General features: G+C 38.2%; 1 protein-coding gene across 2 annotated transcripts in view; it reads right to left on the bottom strand.

Annotated features, from left to right (window-relative positions):
* Nucleotides 1–5997: 5997 nt before the first annotated feature.
* The window catches only part of LOC124795235 (zinc finger and SCAN domain-containing protein 2-like), a 193932-nt gene continuing 178899 nt past the window's right edge, over nucleotides 5998–21030 (bottom strand). Inside the window, exon 6 of one of the 2 annotated variants that reach the window (XM_047259162.1) lies at nucleotides 5998–6767. In XM_047259162.1, the coding sequence (XP_047115118.1) occupies nucleotides 6450–6767 (318 nt within the window). In that variant the 3' untranslated portion in view covers nucleotides 5998–6449. The remainder of the gene's footprint in view (nucleotides 6768–21030) is intronic. The other variant, XR_007016663.1, reaches the window with a different exon arrangement.

Here is a 21030-nt window from a genome sequence, read left to right as displayed (position 1 = left end):
ATCAGGAAGGGCAGTGGTTTTTACTGAATGAAAATTTATAGACCTTATAATGCTAAAAAAAATGGTGTTTAATCCCTGACTTTTCGAGTTTATGAGACGTGATATAAACTGTGACTCTAAGAATGATTTTCTAATTTGATAGATAAAAAATCTACTCACCAAGCTGTGGCAGAACACACACATAAAAGACTGTTGTGATTGGCATGTGTGTAGGTATATGGTGAAAGAACCCCAAGATATCATAAAGTTAAAATTTATTAAAAACAAAAAATGAAACACTGATTGACCATAAGCCTTGGCAAAGACATTAACTATGAATGTGCGGTAAAGCGCGGACAAATGAAAAAAAAAAAAAAAATTCATTTTTCCTTGGACAGGATTTTGTTTCTCACTCTCTCGTATGTAGAAGTTTCTGTTAAGATGTGCGGCTCAGAGTATGGGGCAACGAGTGTTTTGTATCATATATGTTTCAAAATATGAGAAGATTTGACATCGGTATTAAGTATTTTTTATTCAAGTGAAGTGGAACCAAGTAAGGACGATTTTCTTATTTTTGGCATGCACTGGTGTCCTTGAAGTCCGCTGCCTACATCTACATTTGACATGTAAGGGAGGTGGTCCGACTGGCCAAAAATCGTACAAGCACAACATTTCTAACAATGCTATTGTAATACACTTTAAACTAATTTTTTCCATTTTTTGTGACAGTTGTTGAGTGCAAAATGTAAACATACCCATAACTCTGATAGCTGAGAAATTACCAACCGGAAATACAGGTAACTACAATAACACCGTAAACACGACCAGAAATACCACGTGTCTATCAACTATTTTTGCAGATGAAGGTTTGCTGAGACATCGACAATTTCCTACATTCACTACCGACGGTAAAAGAATGGATCCCGTAGTATTTATCACTGCTTTTCGTCATGTATTTCCACGCAACTGGACGGAAGCACAGAAAATCAGATTTGTCGTGGGATAGACGCAAGGTGACGTTCTTTTATGGGAAACTGAAGTGGCCGAACGTGGCACCACTTAGATCCAATTTGAATGAGCTTTCCTCAACAAATATTGGTCTGAGGCAGTGCAAGAAAGATTCAGATGCGAAGTTTTCAACCCCGCACCATTCAATGACAATTATGATAGTCTACATGGATACTTTGAAAAACTCTGAACAAATGTTCCAACAGTAATTAAGTTTCATTCTTGATAATTTAATCCTGTTTTCTTATCAATTGGCAGTCATTGCTTCATCGCCTGAGGCTAAAGTGAGGTTATTCACACAAGGGCAGGTGCTGATGCTACACCCACCTGCTTTGACCTGTCATGTAATGGTGAGACATGATGTTTTTGAGTCTTTGTGTTTGTAGATTGTGTGTTGTAGTATTTGGCAGCTCTCTGAGTAGTTTAACATGAACTGAATGTTTCATGTTGGTATTGAAAGAATTTGTGCTGGCTTTCTGGTGAGTTACTTTGAATTTGCATATTTTGACTGATGGATTCATTTTTATGTTTGGAAATATTAGTACGTGTGTTTCTTGTGGTCAGAGATTTAATATTTTTCTTTTTTTTCTGTGGTGAAGAAGATATAAGATATTTATGAGTAGCTCATTGCTTGTTGCAATGGGTTAAGTTGTAAGTGTATATTGTAATTGGTGGAGGTGAAAGTTTTCATGAATTTTCGGGATTTCCTTGTTAGTGTTCGGTAATTGTTGGAATGTTATTGGTAGGTATCATGGGTACTGATGTGCCATCATTGTTTAGGATACATTTCTGATATTAGTCATGTGAACATGGTTTGGTTTGCTGTACTGAAAGCTTTGGTTTAGATAGAGTAAGTGAAAGTGTTGTATCTAGGGCTTTGTTTGAGCTATGTGGGTGAAGTGAAATTTGCAACACCATGTTTCAGAAGTGTTGGTTCGTGGTATCAAGGGCTTTGTTGGAGCTGTGTAGCTCAAGTGAAAATTGTGTTGAGTTTTTGAGTTCTATATGGGTTACTGGTATTGAGGTCTTCATTTGAGATATATAAGTCACGTGAAATTTACAACACCAATAGTTTTCATTTTTGTAATATTTTTGTTACATTTTGAGTATTTTGTGTGCTTCATTTTTGGGTGAATACTTGTTTTGCAGTGATGTCATTACTGCCAGTGAGTGGAAGACATCACTATTCTTTTGAAACTGTGATTATTTATGTCATGCCACATTAGTAAATGTATATATTGTGAAGGTGCTGTGAGAATTCTTAATGCCTTGAAGACGCACTCACAAAATGACAGTTGTTAAACACTAGTGTCTATCTCCAGCTTCTCACTTATAATTTGATGCAATATGTGATCAGACTACTGCTGGGTTAAAAACATGAATAAAAATATTTATTGAAAATGAGATACAAATTACAGCTGTGATTCTACATCAAAGAGAGAAATGATATTAATGCTTCTTAAAATTAGTTTTGAACTTTGAATATTTACTGGTTTTTTAATGTATCACAATAGAGATGTCATCATTCACATAAGGGCCGGCATCTGTAGTTTAACATACCATTTTGATGAAGTGATATGTTGCACAAGCATTTTCCAAACCAACTACAGATGATCGCTGTCTTGAGATGGATGAACACAGGATATCTGCAGGCCAGGATAATGATAAACAGCATACCATGTTCACGGGACCTGCTAGCAGGGCAGTTTATTCTGTGTCGTCAGGTCCTGACTTGGAGATATGGTGCATGTGATAGAGGGAGAGTGACCGTGACAATGCCTTTAATGTTGCAGGGGCAAGAGAAAAACTTGATATACAGGGACTCAATTTAAATCTGTTAAATAGGACAGACCATTTTGGGACTGGTAGTCCATATAAATGTATTCTGATGTTCCACATGATAATGCACTTTTGTGTTGTATAATGATTGCAAACAAGGGTACAATATGTGATACATTGTGTATCAGAAGCTTCATATTTATTTCGAGAATTGGATGTTAGATTTGTACTTTTAACTTCCAGCAGTACAGTCCATGCAGAATGTTGTGGCTGGTAGGTGTGCAGATGGCACGGCATGCGTGGGGAGAGCAGTAGTGGTGGGGATTATGGGCATGTGTTGTAGGGGAAATGCCAAGTGCTGGAGGGGAAGTGTCATTCTAAACTGAAGCCTACACTCACATTTTTTGTAAATATTAAGTGGGGGCCCTCCATGTCCACACTTGCTTGGTGACAATTCAAAAAGATCTACTGTCACCCATGCTTTGGTTAGTGTCTAAAAATAATGCTGCTGAAAATGCAGCAATTTATGATTGCCTGGCTTGTTAACCATTTGTAACTTTCAGAGAAGCTACAAAAATTACGAATTTTGAGTAAAACCAACACATCACTGGTTGCCAGGTTAAAATTTGCTTCTTTTGCCAAAACACAGTGGAGTTTACACAGCCTCACCTCATTAACATGTCATGCAGACAGACTTGGGACAGAATTCTGAAACAGTGGTATATGAAGTTTATTAAGCGAGGAACTGAGGAAAAGTAAGATCGGTATCTTATGCAAAAACACATCCTTAGTTCAAAAAACATGTAATGTCTTCACTTATGTTGTTCCAAAACCCATGGCATTTCTCGTTTCACCATCTATAGGGGCCCTAAAAATTACGTTCTTTCATCAAATAAGTCTGTAGTTAGTGGAATAACACGGTAGATAATGAAGTTTTACATAATAACAGTATGGCAAAATAGTCTCCTCTTTGTGTGCTATCATTTGCCAAAGTCTCATTTCGATACCTAAAACTGTCTATGAAATATGAGGAATGTTGTGGATATTTCAATCTGGCTTTATAGCAAATGAATGGGCTACATCAGATCAATTTTCTGGAGATTGGTGACAGATATTTACCTCTACCCAAGTCTTAAGAAAAATTCAATATGTTAGCTAAATTTCATATGCAACAACATATTATGTAATGTCCACCAAATGCAAAATCATAGTGACCTCTATTTTTCATTGTAAACTTTTCCAAATTTCATGAAGTTTCTTACTTCCACATAAATATTACAATAACTACGGCCATAAATAAAATGATGGGCACATCACCAAGAACCTGACATATAAAGCTATAAGTAAAGCAAAAATGAATCTTTTTTCTGTAAAATCGTTTGAGAAAGTTTTCATGGCGTGCACCTTGATTCTGTCATTGCTGACTGGCCGAAAGCTGGAACATACTTGTCGGCAACCCCTTCTGAACAAACAAATGAAATTAGCCAGTGCTTTGGATGAAAACTGCTCACTGCACATCAGACACCATATCCTGCATGGATTTGAAGTGCAGCTTTTTAAGAAAAAAAATTCCATCAGAAGAGGTTTCTAAGTGTGCTGAACTAATATGGTGAGCAAAATTAAATAACAGGAAGTCTTAACTCCTGTTTAGACTTTACTTTTCCACCCAATATCACGATGAAACAAGTGGAACATCGCAGCAGGGAATGGCATTACAACTGCTCCAGAGGTCTTCATTTTCCAGCCTCCAGCTCTTTCCTTCTTGAAAGTCCCTAATATGTGAATACACATGCAGGTATATTTCCTTATAATGTACACAACACTGACAAGAAATTTGTTGAAGCAGAGTTAATTAACGGTATCACCTGTAGTACTATTACTGTGTTATCCTGGTAAAATATAAAAGTTCTACTTCGTTTGTTTTACCTTTTAGCAAAATACAATAACAAATCTAGAACTTCAGCAATAATACTCAGTTTAAAACCACTTTCTTAACAACGCAGATCAGGAATATTAGCAGTGTGTAGTCTTGCTATGATGTCAAAAATTCTCTACAAGTTGTGAGACATGTGCTTTGTTGTGGTTCCTAAAGTTTTGCCAGTGGATAGGATATCCAATCATTTTTCAGACTTGTATTGTGACAGCAGTATTTCATCACCTGATATTTCAGTTGTCAGATGTACAACCATCTTAAAGGTGAGTCAGTAACTGAATTAATATTACTTCACACTGTTCCACACACTGTGTCAAGAAGTTTTAATTCAGTTGCCAGTTTGCCTTTAGGTGGCTGTATGGTTAACTGGCGAAATACTGAAAGATGAAATGTTACTGTTCCAGATGGGTGCCCAAAAGATGATGAATTGTTCTTTCTTTATTATTCTCCTCCTCCTCCTCCTCCTCCTCCTCCCCCTTCCTATCATAGCTATTCATTAACTTTTTCATTTCATCAGGTTACCTTCCACTAGGAAAGTGGGTGCACTCAGAGACTGTTACTTGATTTATAAATCATAGAGCACAAAAATAACCTTTTTTTTTTTTTTTTTTTTTTTTTTTTTTGCACGTTTTATTACACAAATCCAGATTTCGGCTAGTGCCTAGCCATTATCAAAGCACTATTTTTTAATCTCTATGCATGTTAGTTCTCTCTTGTTCGGGCTTCAGTCACAGTTCTTTGGATACTGAAGATACCTGTACACAACAGTAGTTATGAATGATACATAGAGCCAAGAAACTACTCTGTTAAAAATGTAGCTTCATTACAGAACATCTGATTTCCAGTCACTTGATAATTCTGAGGTCTTACTAATGTTGACTAAACCAATTTAGATGATGAAACATGATTTTATGTACCAAGAAGGGCACTGAACTTCCAACTTCCAGTATTTAGTAGAATCCGTCAAGTTAAATGTAATTTTAAAAATACAAATGGTAAATACATTGCTTTCATTAAAAGAACTCAACCTCAAAGCTTTCATATTTTGTGTGTGTGTGTGTGTGTGTGTGTGTGTGTGTGTGTGTGTGTGTGTGTGTGTGTTTCTAAACACTTAACCACCAATCAAGATTAGCCAAAAAGTTTGTTTTGGCACATATTCCCAAAAAAAAACTTACCTGTTTGTTCCAGAATCAAAAGTTCCTGTATCTTCATGGCATGTATGTTCAGGATAATGATCTGAGCTTACATTAAGCATTACTCCATAATTTATTGCACTACATCATATACTCAAAAAAATGGTTCTATAAGAACTGGTGCAATTTATACTGCTCTTTTTCATTTCAACAAGACATATAACAAAATGAAATTACAAAGAAAATTATATTGAAACAAATTCCATAACTGCGACTATGCAGAAAAAAGTTACATTTTCAAAGCAATATTCACATCAAATCAATATAAAAACAAGTCACTATTATTATTTCCTTGTGTAATAAAGTTTACATCCATCCAGAATGCACATTTTCATAGAAAATTGCAATTACGTTAATAATTTCCATTTCAGGAGCCTAATAAAAATTTTGTAAACTACATAAATGGTAATTCTACAGTAAATTTAAAAATAAACACTGATTAAAATTTTTTCAATGTAAACAAAATTTCTACAAATAATTAAAACTCAGAAGATACACTCTTCCTAAAATTAAATAAAATTTTCAGAGGACATGGCAAAATGCATAAATTAGAAACACTAACTGCTGCACTTCTTTCGATGAGCCATCATGGTAGATCGAGACACAAACCCTTTTGAGCAAATGTCACAAGCGTATGGTCGCTCACCCGTGTGGAGACGTTTATGAATAGTGAGTGGAGAGAACTGTGTAAAGCTCTGTCCACAGACATCACATGTATATGGACGTTCACCTGTATGTGACCGTCGATGGCAGCGAAGTGCATCACGCCTTGCAAATGCTTTCCCACACCACTCACACTGGAAACTCTTTTCACCTGTGTGCACTGTTGCATGGATGCGAAGATCAACACGGGTCAGGAATCCTTTACCACACACCTGTTGATCATTTGAAACTTTCAGTAAAAAAATAAAAACAACTTTTAAACAATGTGGTATCAGCCTGAAATGAATTGACATACAGATTATAGTTCATAATTCAGTGAAGACATGTAAGATAAAAATACCATGAACATCTTATTAGAGCACTATATCTCCTTCCCATCCTTGTCACTCAGTGTAACATTTTATATACACCTAGAAAGGAAATATGTGATGAATATCTATCTTACACTATTGTTATAACACAGTCTGCCACCAGAAACTGGCCATTGTTGCTAGTTGCATAGGAGGGGTTCAGAGCACAAGTGGTGTAACTCCACTTTTCGTTGAAAACGAGTTTTAGAGATATTCATTAACAGGGAGACATCTACAGTTCAGAGCTATAAGTACACACCTCTGAGGTTTCACCATTTGTGCATAGAGTGCAGCACTGTGTTAGTGCTTTAACTGTTTCCCACCTTTGTTCAGAGCACAATGTACATATGTCCACATGCATTAGTAGAAGATGGAATGTGAAGGTTCTTGTACTGACCATATTCTAGAGTGTTGTTCAGAATATCCACCACACAGCGAGGAAAATATTCCTATGAATGATGCTATGACAGGTAGGCCACACCAATAATAATTAATAATATTCTACAGTAGCCAAAATGAATAAGATACTGTTTCTAACCTAACCCATTGAAGGGTGCTGCATTTTACCATTATACATACACCTGAAGAGAAGTGCAGTTTATAACAATTACTTATTGTGTATACTATGAACATACAATAACTGCATTGTAGCATGCAACTACAGTATTTGATGTAACTTTATTTATCATACTGCGCAGGGGATATGAAAGGACGTGAACTCCCAACAAATGGAAATGGAACATCCGTGAGAATAACAGGAACAGTGGACAATCATATATATCTCATAGTGGAAAGAACATCCCAGAAAAGATATTTCAGGACAAGGCATAACTGCCGGAAGGAATGTAATGCAAAAATTGAGGCAGTAAGAGGAAAGAAATATTCAAAAATTTTTGGAAATTAGCAGACTACTCCAGACACAGTGTGTACATTCGGGGACTTGTTCAGTCAAACTCAGTACTTCTTAGGGTAGGAAATAATAGTATACAGGTGTGGAAATAAATGAAGGGAGATTATACAGGTGTATAGGAAAGGAGTTCCCTGTAACTGATTCATGAACTGCATATTCTGATTCATGTACATGGCAGAACAGTAATTAACATGTGTGTTTCCTTGATGAAAACAATGCAGGACCCAGACATGAAAGTGGAAGTAATAAACTACAAATTTATGATACCTGGCCATTGCTACCTACCTAATGATGCAGACTTTGGTCTGATTGAATTAGCCAGGCACAAAAAAAAACAATATATTTACTCAGCTGGTGATTGAGTAGATAATATCCAAGGGAGTAAAAAGATAAAGCCTTTAATTGTTTGCATAATGAATACGACTGTGTGTCAACGAAGAAGCTACTAGACAGCACAGTGATCAGGAAAAGGGCTACTGATGGGCATCTGTTAAATTGGCAGCAAGTCAGATGGATGCAATTTGAAAGGGCAATGCCATTTTCCATGATGTTTAAATCAAGTTTCCGTCAGAGTGAAGAATTTCATGAGGTGGATTTTCGTAAGCACACATTTAGATCTTCTAAAATTTATTCCTCCTGTGTATCATGCATTCTTCATGAACTTGCCTACGAAGGCGTCTACTCCACGTTCAGATTCCCGTGATCAGATTTCAGACGAGGCAAACAATGAACCTGTATTCACACAATGTACTTGAGGCTACAGTGGATGAAGGATAAAAGTGTTCAGCGCACAAACTGAGTAACTCCTTTCTTTTTTGTTTAACAAGTCATACTATATTGAGAGAGATTTTAGTGCACATTATCCTGTATTCATCAATACAAATAAATTATTAGCATTAATAATTGTTCTTAATGAATGCACCTCTTACTGAAAACTATTGTAGGTGGAGTTACACCACTTGTGCTCTGAACCCCTCATATTTTAAGTGTAACACTGCAAGAAACCTCAGTGATTAATTTAGCAGTCCCTCCTGAGCACTGATCAGATTTCTCAGGTAAGGGAAAGAGCTTAAAACATTTTAGAAATCCAAACAAGGGTCAAGTTTCATACATAATGTCACAAGATCATCCTGCTGACAATTCTACCTAATCAGCCTGAGCAAAAAGATGTAAATCTTTATATTTTAGTAGTATAATGTGTTCTTGACATCTATGTTTCACTACATTAATAAAAATGAATTTCTCTTTATTCCATGTGGTATTGATGGGTGTTAAGACAACACTGGCATCTTTTGCATTTTGAGACAGACTTTTGTAGTGTCAGATGTGATCATTTAGCCAACGGCCAACAATCAGAAGATGATGACAGCTTCTTCTTCAGGATATATTATCTTCTGTATTATATCAATAAAATTATAGAAATCATCATTCTATGTGGACAATCTTCGTAATTTGATATAAAGAAAATATTAGTCTTCATTCTCCGCAAAAGCTACAGTATAGTATTGAAACTGGTTTGATCGTGACTGAAATTATATGTAATGATAATAAACTGTGGTACAGTAATAGTCTTTTGCATTATAAAGTTTTATAATGGATACAGCAATTTTCAGAAGAAACTGACTATTTCACAAAACTGAAAATTGATCTGCTGATGTTTGAGGTGAAGTAGAAATAAAATATGCCTCTCAGAAGACAAAGCACTCAGGCAAGTCACGAGAGGTGGTCAACACCACAATGTAGGGGATGGCTTACATGGGTAAAGTACAGTGGGGATTTTGAGTGCCCCAAGACCGGTACAGTACCTATGAAGGTCCTGTAGGAAATCTAAAAGGTGGTGGTTAATGGGGCACTGGTAAAGCTGTTAAGGGCCTAGGTAGCCAACAGTGGATCAACAATTAGCTTTCAACCTGGGAAATAGCCTCAGAAAGAATGGATATAAAAGGCAGTGACCCAGCACGGGAAACTAACTACAAACTGAAACTCTGAACACTGGAACACTGACAGGAAATGCAGAAGAGATAGCAGATGCAATGGAAAGGATAAAGCTATATATTTTAGGTTTGAGAGAAATAAGATGGAAAGGAGAAGGCAGGAGGGAACTGAGGAAAGATTACAGATTGTACTGGACTGGGAATGAAGAAAGAAGACAAAAGGGAGTGAGAGCTGTTGTGGGGGATGGTATAACAGAATAGGTACAGAGGATAAGCAACAGGATAATGTAGATGAGAATAATGACATAGGAAAGAAGTACGGAGGTGGTTCAGGTATACGCCCCTCAAGTGGGCTGTACATCTCGAGAGGAGGAGGACTTCGAGGAAGAAATACAAAAGCATTTTAATGGTGAAAGGATCATGGTCATGGGAGGCTTGAATGCACATGTAGGGAGTGAAAGATGGGGGTTTGAACATTTATTAGGAGCAGAAGAATGGGGAAGTGGAAATGAAGAAGCAAAGATATTGCAGGAATTCTGCAAGAGAACTGGTCAGATAACTCCTGGTTTCGGACGAAACAGAGCAACAAGTAATGTGCTACAGTAGGAATCTAGTGCATAAATATTTAGTGATTACATGCTCTATGACTGGGAAAGGAAGAGGACTGTAACAGATATAAAGGTACTACCACCAGAGGCAATGGATAGTGACCGCCTGAGGCAATGGATAGTGACCTCTGGCTACAGGCGATGAGCATGAGAATCACAAAGGAATGGAAAAGGGCAGAGAACCAGAAAAAAGAAAATTAGAGTATAGAACCTGAAGGTAAAGAAAGTGAAGGAACAATACCAGAAGATTCTTAAGGAAAGGTTATCAAAGGAAGGGCATGGTGGAATGAAAGAATCAAGGAGGTAGTGGGAAGGAAGAACAGGGCCTTCAGACTGTGGTTCCAAGAAAGGACTGAATTATCGAGAGAGGAGTATGAGAAAAAGAAGAAAGAGCCAAATAAGATAGTGGCTGAGGAGAAAAGGAAATGGATGGAAGAATGGACAAAGATGTTGGAGGAAGACAGGAGAGGAAGTAAGAAAGTACTATACACAATGGTCATAAGTAAGAGGAGAGGTTTGAGAGAGGATCCAACAATAATGGATGGAAATGGGAACAAGTTTAATAACAAAGAGATGCTAAAGATAATGTGGAAAGAGTACTCTGAGCGCCTGCTAAATCCAAATGGACTTTGAGATGAGGATAATAGAGTAAAGGAGGTGGAACTAAATTCTGGGAGGGAAGAACCTAAAATGAAAAGAAGTGGAACTGGCATTGGTTTGGTCAAGATGAAAAGTGGAAAGGCACTATGTATGGACAAAGTAAGTGTCGAAATGGTAAGGGGCAGTAGAAATTGGGAAACAGTGGCTGCATAATGTGATGAGGGTGGCGTGGAATGAGAAGACTCCAGAAGATTAGAAGAGGACACTAATTGTCCCTCTATTCCAGAATGTGAGTAGGAAGGATTCTAGGAACTACAGGAGTCACGGTACAGGAGTCATGGTACATGAAAAGATCTTTGAGACCAGAGTCCAAACAAGGGTTGGGGACAAACTGAGAGAGTAACAGAAAGGCTTCAGACCTGGGAGGTGAATTGTTAACCTCATACTTGCAGTGAGGCAACTCCAAGAGTACCACTATGAATTTGGGGAGGACCTCGTGATGGTGTCTCTCAGCATAGAAAAGGTATTTGATAGTTTTTGTAGAATAAAGGTCTGGGAAGAACTAGGAAAGAAGAGAGTGGGGAAACAGAGAGGTTCAGATTGGGAGATGTACAGTGGAAGCCTGCAATCTATGAAGGTGAGAAATGAAAGGACGAATTCGTTCCATCAAACAAATGGTGTAAAACAGGGCAGTGCCTTGTCATTTCTCCTCTTCATTGTGGTCTTGGATGAGATAATGACTAAGGTGGCAGATGACTTGATGATTTGGGAAACAGGGAGGAGGAGATTTAGGAACAACTGGATGCTTGGGAAGAAACTGTGAGGCAGTATGGAATGAAATTTAATGTAAACAAATGAGAGATCCTTGTTGCAATTAGAAAAAAAGAAAGGCCAACTAGCGGAATAAGGATTGGAGGTGAACAACTCGAGAATGTGGAGAGTGTCAACTAGTTGGGGAGTGTGATAGAGGAAAAAGGAAGAAATTAGAAAGAGATCAGTGAACATGGCAGACATGCAGAAGCATTCCTGCAAAGTATTAGGGTGCTCGGAAGATTACAGGCGTGTGAAATGAAGTTCCTCAGAAATAGTACAGCAGTAACAAGGCGGTATAGGATGATGAATGAAAGGGCAAGGGAAATAGTGAAAGAGGAAACCTTGCAGAGCAGGACAGAAACATAAAGGTTAAGACTGTACGGGCACTTGAAGAGAACAGAAAACAAGAATATTCCCAGGAAAATACACGAAAAGGAGATGCGAAGAAAATGACCAGGAAGAAGACCAGAGCATAGACGGCTGAAATATCTGGAGGAGTGTGTCGAAAAAAGAGGTGAGGACTGGACCGAAACAAACACAAAAAGATGTCGGGAAAATAGGACTAGAGGGCAAGGCTCACGTGCTAAACAGACCCGGCCTGGGGCCGGAAACTGTTCGGGATGATGACGATGATGAAAAGTGAAATATACATAAAATATTGCAAAAGAGAGTGCTAAACAATGTACAGCAGCAGAATCTAGACAAATTTAACATTTCATTTAAACAAAATATTATTACTAAAAATTTATTTACAAAAAATCATTAGAGACCATTCAACGTATCTTTCTTTAACCAGAATAACGGCATCCTCACGTATGCAAAATATAAAGTATCTCGAGTTCATTACAGTAAATTCTACCTTAGTAGTGGTCCTTAACGATGTCACGTCGGAGTGTTGAGATTTTCTACACAACCCTTCAACTGTGCTCCACGTATAGTAATCCGGGAGATTTAAATGAGGGCCGTTACGAGGTCAAAATTCTTCAGACAAAGACACGGACCACGAAGATAAGAGAAATTAGGCCTCGTAGGGAAGCATACAGATTGTTGTTCTTCCCTCACTCTATTTGCAAGTGGGACAGAAAAGGTAATGTGGTATAGGGTACTCTCCGCCACACACAATACGGTGGCAAGAGGAGGATGTATGTAGATATAAACCTACATATAGATTTCAAACTTGTCTGACATACTGTTGTTTTGTACAAATGGCTCAATTATGCCAGTGTATTGTCTTGTTGAAGAATACATGCAATTTCATACATCACTGTTTCCATCCACGGCTTAACTGTATTTCAAAAATGTGGGTGAATCACATGACCCACAGTGGACACAACACTTACAATGTGAGGACTGGTGGGACATCCTGTGGATAGCAGCAGTTACTTCCCTGGTTGTTGGTTGTACCTACCATAAATCTTATTGACAGAAATGAATCTGATTCACCCTGCAGCACCATTTTTCAACATACACAGAAGCAAACTGCAGCAACTAACTCACTTTGCCCTAGCAGCCTCTGAGAGTTTTGTCTTACCCTTCAATCTGTAGGATTTGTAATAAAGGTCCTATTCAGCAGTTCTACACATTGTCAGTTTGCTTACACTAATAACTTTGCCAGTTATCACAATTCTTGCCTCATATTCTCTGCAGTCAGTTTTCGAGTTCTGTCGACGGCTTCGGCCATTTTCGTGATACGGTCTCTGAAATGACACTCCCAGTGAAGCGATCGAGCCTCGTCGACTGTACAACGTAATGAGAACTGGAGACCTCGGGATTACTTTGAATTTAATATATAAAACTAGAAGACTGGACTAAAAGTTTTTACTCTAAAGTGAATGGGCAGATTACTTTAACACGGTACTGAAGTATTGTAGTTAAGTAGTGTGACTTAAGTGTATATAACATTTACACCGATGAAGAATCGACATTAACTGGAAGTCTGACAACTGCTTATTTAATACGTCGAGAAGTTACCGTATGCTTTACAATTTGTACTTAGAACAATTTTAAAATAATTACTATTAGATTCAAAGAATATATAAGAGAGAATTTTTCTCAGTAATAAAGAGAACAAGTCAAGTAATTCAATAGCGAGACCAAACACTAATAATGAAGGTTACACAATATTTGTCAGTAAATATTAAAAGCAAAGAAGTTTTTATGGAAATTTAAATTAATTTTGAGTAAACTTGGGCAAAGAAGATTAAAAAGCTGACAGTCAGAGCTACATACAGAGATTCTGTGGGCACAGTTTGTGTGATACGCTTTTAGTTCAGTCTCCAAGAGAACAATTCGAGACAACAGCAAAAGAGAGTGCAGTGGGCACGCTCGACCTGACCGGCGGCAGTTTAAAGCCGGCAGTTCCACACGGCGGACCAGTCTGCAGTCGAAACAGTGACCTTACAGTGGCGATCTAGCACGTGCAGTATCTGCAAATGAACAGCAGATGCCACTTCTACCCATGAGTGGCAAACACGGCATATATGAACTCCAAATGCACTTCACTTTATCAAAACTCGAGGGGTTTACTTTAAATAAGATAGCAATCATTAACAGTGCATTTAATTTCAATCCACACAGTGACCTTATTAGGTGAATTCCAACTGATAGTTTCATATGTCAACGGAATGGGAGCAGTGGGACATAAACTGCCACGCACTTCGGAGTGGTTCACAGATTATAAAGATGTAGATGTAGAGAGTAAATTTCAATTTATACTTTGAATTTGTTCAATGATTTTCACTGACTTGTTAATGACACAGTTCAAAGAATGATATATCATTTATGATTAGTAACTTTCTAATAACTATCAACACCACTTCCATGACCCTTTTTAATTACTAACTGAGAGAAGATCAAAGGCCTGGCTCACGGAAAAGTGCAAAACAAGACATATGGATGTGTTGTCAGAAGTGAATAACACACTGAAAAAGTGGAAGAAAGTGTTTCTCAAATAGATAATGGATTTTGTCAGCTATGTAACACGGTTTCTCAATTGGAAACAGGACTATCTAACATAGGTGGTAAAAATGCACAGTTTTAAATGCCTGTTTAGATTTTGTGGAAGAAATGATACAGAACAAAAATGAAAATATAGTTACTATTGGTTCAGTACAGGATTTTCCAGCAGATAAAGAGAAAATATCAGAAACAGAATTAATAGAACCAGATGTTAATTTAAAACAAGTTACAACTAAGAAAGTAAAATAGCTTACATTATTTAATATGAAACAAAGCCACATTTGAAAATTACAAGGTTATTGAAATAATTAATCATAAACATATTTGCTAGATGATAAGTTACTGTCATCTGTTACTACTGACAAGTTACTATCTTTATAAATTGAGGTTGGAACCTCACTACATGATGATGGAGATAATAGGTTCTTTTTTTTAAAAAAAAAAAAAAATAGTATCATCTATTAATACATATATTAACTTTGAGTACATCAGACATGAGAAAAGCATACAAATAGATGATTTATATCTTGTTCACAAATGGCATATGCTGCACATGGTAAAACGTTACTACTTTATCCCCTTAGTACCCATGGTTACATTAATGGTACACATGACAGGACTGGAATTTTGTTGATTTTTTTTTGGACAATGACCTTCTATAATCTTGTTATGCTTATTCGAGGACTGCTGAACATCAAACAGCTGTTCTTTCAGTTTTGTGTTAATAGTTGCAAGAAGCAGTCCACTACTGGAAACAATTTGCAATTAATTTTAAACATGTTTTCTACAGCCTCATTCTTATCACATCCATGAATTTAGAGTAAGCATAATAATTAAAATATTTTATCATTCATGTGCAAAAACAATAAATAGTGTCTTAATAAGCCAACAATCACATGTCATTTACTGAAATGTATGCAACATTATTTGTATCATGGGGATACATGCTACATTTTCAGTGTTACACAAAAGTAATACTAATGAGAGCACTTTAATAATTATTACATTTTTACGCCTTTTTCTACAATTTTCCACAAAATTGCCTCCTTCTGGAGAAGATGGAAATAGAGAAAGATGAAAGAAGAACTAATCATTTTGCCATACAAAAGAATAATGTTCTGTTGCTGTATAAATATAACTTTCATCATTTTGGCACCATCAGATACATATGGTGTAAATCCAGTAACTGAAAGATACTCTGTCTGGTAAAGGAAACACACTGAATTTCCTCAATCCTCCGATCCGACAAAATACAGCAAGCATATGGGTGGAAGTGGTCAAACATATCAAAATGTGAATCAGTACAGGATAAATATCCATAACAGGAAATGGTACTGGGCTCTTTTTAGTTGATTACTGGATATCATTGTGCACAATGCCCGGGTACTCTACCACAAAAATACAAATATGATCTCTCATATACATTTTCAAGACAAAATGTGCAGGTGTGCTTGAGGAGGATATGGATGAACACCACAATCCAGTACCACACCACACAAGCTTCAGATTGCTGGAATGAACCAACTAATTGTGAAGATACAGCAACTCAAAAGGTCACAATGTGTTGGAATAAAGTATGTTACATTACCACTTACGCAGTACAAGAAATGTAATGTGCAACTGCATGTTGAATTTTTTGGTGCTTATCATACCAAGTCATTTGTTATACGTAAAATAAGGGAAAAGCAACCAGTCATTTATAGCAGATCGATGCATGGAGCACAGAAACACACAACAGAAAACCTCATTCACACTAGCTTTCGGGTACAAGCTCTTTTTCCAGCAGGATAGTGGAGGTTTAGGCCCAAGAGATTGTGAGAGCACAGGATGTATTGGAGAGACAATTCCCATCTGCATATTTCAGAGAAACTTGGGCTGCAAAGGAGTATCCAAATGGCCCACATAGTGAAGTTATTTGTGTTGTGGTATGCAGCATATTTGGCGATTGAGAGGTCAAGTTTGTAGTTTGGTGGTGGCCATTCATGCGAGTAGACAGTTGATTACTTGCCATGCCCACACAGAATGCTATACAGTAACTGGGGCATAGCTGATACATAACATGGCTGCTTTCACATATGGCTCTGCCTTTTATTGAGTAGGAAATGCCTGTGACTGGGTGCAGTGGGAGGTGGTGGGTGTGTGTATGGGACAGGTCATGGACCTGGACTGACCAAATGGGAACGACCCACGGGACGTAGGATTGTTGTTGTTGTTGTTGTTGTTGTTGTGGTCTTCAGTCCTGAGACTGGTTTGATGCAGCTCTCCATGCTACTCTATCCTGTGCAAGGTTCTTCATCTCCCAGTACCTACTGCAACCTACATCCTTCTGAATCTGTTTAGTGTATTCATCTCTTGGTCTCCCTCTACGATTTTTACCCTCCACGCTGCCCTCCAATACTAAATTGGTAATCCCTTGATGCCTCAGAACATGTCCTACCAACCGATCCCTTCTTCTAGTTAAGTTGTGCCTCAAACTTCTCTTCTCCCCAATGCTATTCAATACCTCATTAGTTATATGATCTACCCATCTCATCTTCAGCAATCTTCTGTAGCACCACATTTCGAAAGCTTCTGTTCTCTTCTTGTCCAAACTAGTTATCGTCCATGTTTCACTTCCATACATGGCAATGCTCCATACAAATACTTTCAGAAACAACTTCCTGGCACTTAAATCTATACTCGATGTTAACAAATTTCTCTTCTTCAGAAACGATTTCCTTGCCATTCCCAGTCTACATTTGATATCCTCTTTACTTCGACCATCATCAGTTATTTTGCTCCCCAAATAGCAAAACTCCTTTACTACTTTAAGTGTCTCATTTCCTAATCTAATTCCCTCAGCATCACCCAACTTAATTCGACTACATTCCGTTAACCTCGTTTTGCTTTTGTTGATGTTCATCTTATACCCTCCTTTCATGACACTGTCCATTCCGTTCAACTGCTCTTCCAAGTTCTTTGCTATCTCTGACAGAATTACAATGTCATCGGTGAACCTCAAAGTTCTTATTTCTTCTCCATGGATTTTAATATCTACTCCGAATTTTTCTTTTGTTTCCTTCACTGCTTGCTCAATATACAGATTGAATAACATTGGGGCTAGGCTACAACCAAGTCTCACTACCTTCCTAACCACTGCTTCCCTTTCATGCCCCTCGACTCTTATAACTGCCATCTGGTTTCTGTACAAATTGTAAATAGCTTTTCGCTCCCTGTATTTTACCCCTGCCACCTTCAGGATTTGAAAGAGAGTATTCCAGTCAATATTGTCAAAAGCTTTCTCTAGGTCTACAAATGCTAGAAACGTAGGTTTGCCTTTCCTTAATCTAGCTTCTAAGGTAAGTCGTAGGGTCAGTATTGCCTCATGTGTTCCAACATTTCTACGGAATCCTGTATATTGATCTTCCTCAAGGTCAGCTTATACCAGTTTTTCCACCATTCGTCTGTAGAGAATATGCGTCAGTATTTTGCAACCGTGGCTTATTAAACTGATAGTTTGGTAATTTTCACATCTGTCAGCACCTGCTTTCTTTGGGATTGGAATTATTTTATTCTTCTTGAAGTCTGAGGGTACTTCACCTGTCTCATACATCTTGCTCACCAGATGGTAGAGTTTTGTCAGGACTGGCTCTCCCAAGGCCATCAGTAGTTCTAATGGAATGTTGTCTACTCCCTGGGCCTTGTTTCGACTCAGGTCTTTCAGTGCTCTGTCAAACACTTCACACAGTATCTTATCTCCCATTTCATCTTCACCTAAATCCTCTTCCATTTCCATAATATTGTCCTCAAGTACATCGCCCTTGTATAGGCCCTCTATATACTCCCTCCACCTTTCTGCTTTCCCTTCTTTGCTTAGAACTGGGTTTCCATCTGAGCTCTTGATATTCCTACAAGTGGTTCTCTTTTCTCCAAAGGTCCCTTTAATTTTCCTGTAGGCAGTATCTATCTTACCCCTAGTGAGATAAGCCTCTAAATCCTTACATTTGTCCTCTAGCCATCCCTGTTTAGCCATTTTGCACTTCCTGTCGATCTCGTTTTTGAGACGTTTGTATTCCTTTTTGCCTGCTTCATTTACTGCATTTTTATATTTTCTCCTTTCATCAATTAAATTCAATATTTCTTCTGTTACCCAAGGATTTCTACTAGCCCTTGTCTTTTTACCTACTAGGTCCTCTGCTGCCTTCACTACTTCACTTCACTTCTACTGTATTTCTATCCCCTATTCCTGTTAATTGTTCCCTTATGCTCTCCCTGAAACTCTGTACAACCTCTGGTTCTTTCAGTTTATCCAGGTCCCATCTCCTTAAATTCCCACCTTTTTGCAGTTTCTCCAGTTTTAATCTACAGATCATAACCAATAGATTGTGATCAGAGTCCACATCTGCACCTGGAGATGTCTTACAATTTAAAACCTGGTTCCTAAATCTCTGTCTTACCATTGTGTAATCTACCTTAAACCTGTCAGTATCTCCAGGGTTCTTCCATGTATACAACCTTCTTTTATGATTCTTGAACTAAGTGTTAGCTATGATTAAGTTGTATTCTGTGCAAAATTCTATCAGGCGGCTTCCTCTTTCATTTCTTAGCCCCAATCCATATTCACCTACTACGTTTCCTTCTCTCCCTTTTCCTACTACCGAATTCCAGTCACCCATGACTATTAAATTTTCGTCTCCCTTCACTATTTGAATAATTTCTTTTATTTCATCATACATTTCTTCAATTACTTCATCATCTGCAGAGCTAGTTGGCATATAAACTTTTACTACTGTAGTAGGCATGGGCTTCGTGTCTATCTTGGCCACAATAATGCGCTCATTATGCTGTTTGCAGTAGCTTACCCGCACTCCTATTTTTTTATTCATTATTAAACCTACTGCTGCATTACCCCTATTTGATTTTGTATTTATAACCCTGTATTCACCTGACCAGAAGTCTTGTTCCTGCTGCCACCGAACTTCTCTAATTCCCACTGTATCTAACTTTAACCTATCCATTTCCCTTTTTAAATTTTCTAACCTACCTGCCCGATTAAGGGATCTGACATTCCACACTCCGATCCGTAGAACGCCAGTTTTCTTTCTCCTGATAACGTCCTCCTGAGTAGTCCCCGCCCAGAGATCCGAATGGGGGACTATTTTACCTCCGGAATATTTTACCCAAGAGGACACCATCATCATTTAATCATACAGTAAAGCTGCATGCCCTCGGGAAAAATTACGGCCGTAGTTTCCCCTTGCTTTCAGCCGTTCGCAGTACCAGCACAGCAAGGCTGGTTTGGTTAGTGTTACAAGGCCAGATCAGTCAATCATCCAGACTGTTGCCCCTGCAACCACTGAAAAGGCTTCTGCCTCTCTTCAGGAACCACACGTTTGTCTGGCCTCTCAACAGATACCCCTCCGTTGTGGTTGCACCTACGGTACGGCTATCTGCATCGCTGGGGCACGCAAGCCTCCCCACCAACGGCAAGGTCCATGGTTCTTGGGGGGGATTGGGAGTACGTTTGGAATAAGAATGGACAAGGATATAAAGTAGGTTGGGTGGAAAGCAGAACACTACTTTGGGGGATATGGGTAGGATTTTGAACAGGATATCCCTTCATGGCACAACATGAGGTAGCCGAAGCCCTGTTAGACGATGAGGTCGATCTTTTCAAAATCAGGATCATACTGGGTAATCAGAGGAATACTGGTTAGTGGCTTGTTAAAAGGTTTACTGGCATCAGAGGAGCAAATGGCACGGGAGCCTTGTTTATGGATGAGCTGTATAGGAAAAGTATCTGTCAATAAAGGCTCTGGTGTGCAGCTATTGGTATACTTTAACAACTCCTGCTTTCCACTGCAGATGTGGCATCCATGGATGGCAAGGCTATAAAGAAGAGACTTTTTGACATGGACTGATTGACAGCTGTCAAAGTTGGGGTACTGTTGGTGGTTGGTGCACTTAATATTGACAGGCACATTTATGGAGCCAACTGAGAGGTGGAGACCAGCATCCAGGAAGGTGCCTTGACGAGTTGAGAAAGACCAGGTAAAGCGGATTTGAAAACAGGTGTTGAGGTTATGGAGGAAAGAGCAAATGTTGTCCTTGCTGTGAGTCCAGATCAAAAAAGTCATCAATTAATCTGAACCAGACAAGAGGTTCGGGGTGTTGACTGGATAGGAAGGATTCCTCCAGAGTGCTCCTAAATAAGTCTGCATAGGATAGTGCCATGTGAGTACCCATGGCAGTACCGAAAATTTGTTTGTAGGTTTGGCCTTCGCAAGTGAAATAATTGTGGATGAGAGTTTGGTTGACTAGGA

Source organism: Schistocerca piceifrons, chromosome 4 (genome assembly GCF_021461385.2).
Source record: "Schistocerca piceifrons isolate TAMUIC-IGC-003096 chromosome 4, iqSchPice1.1, whole genome shotgun sequence".
In the NCBI taxonomy this organism is placed as follows: domain Eukaryota; kingdom Metazoa; phylum Arthropoda; class Insecta; order Orthoptera; family Acrididae; genus Schistocerca; species Schistocerca piceifrons.
This window is presented reverse-complemented; position numbering and strand designations above follow the sequence as displayed.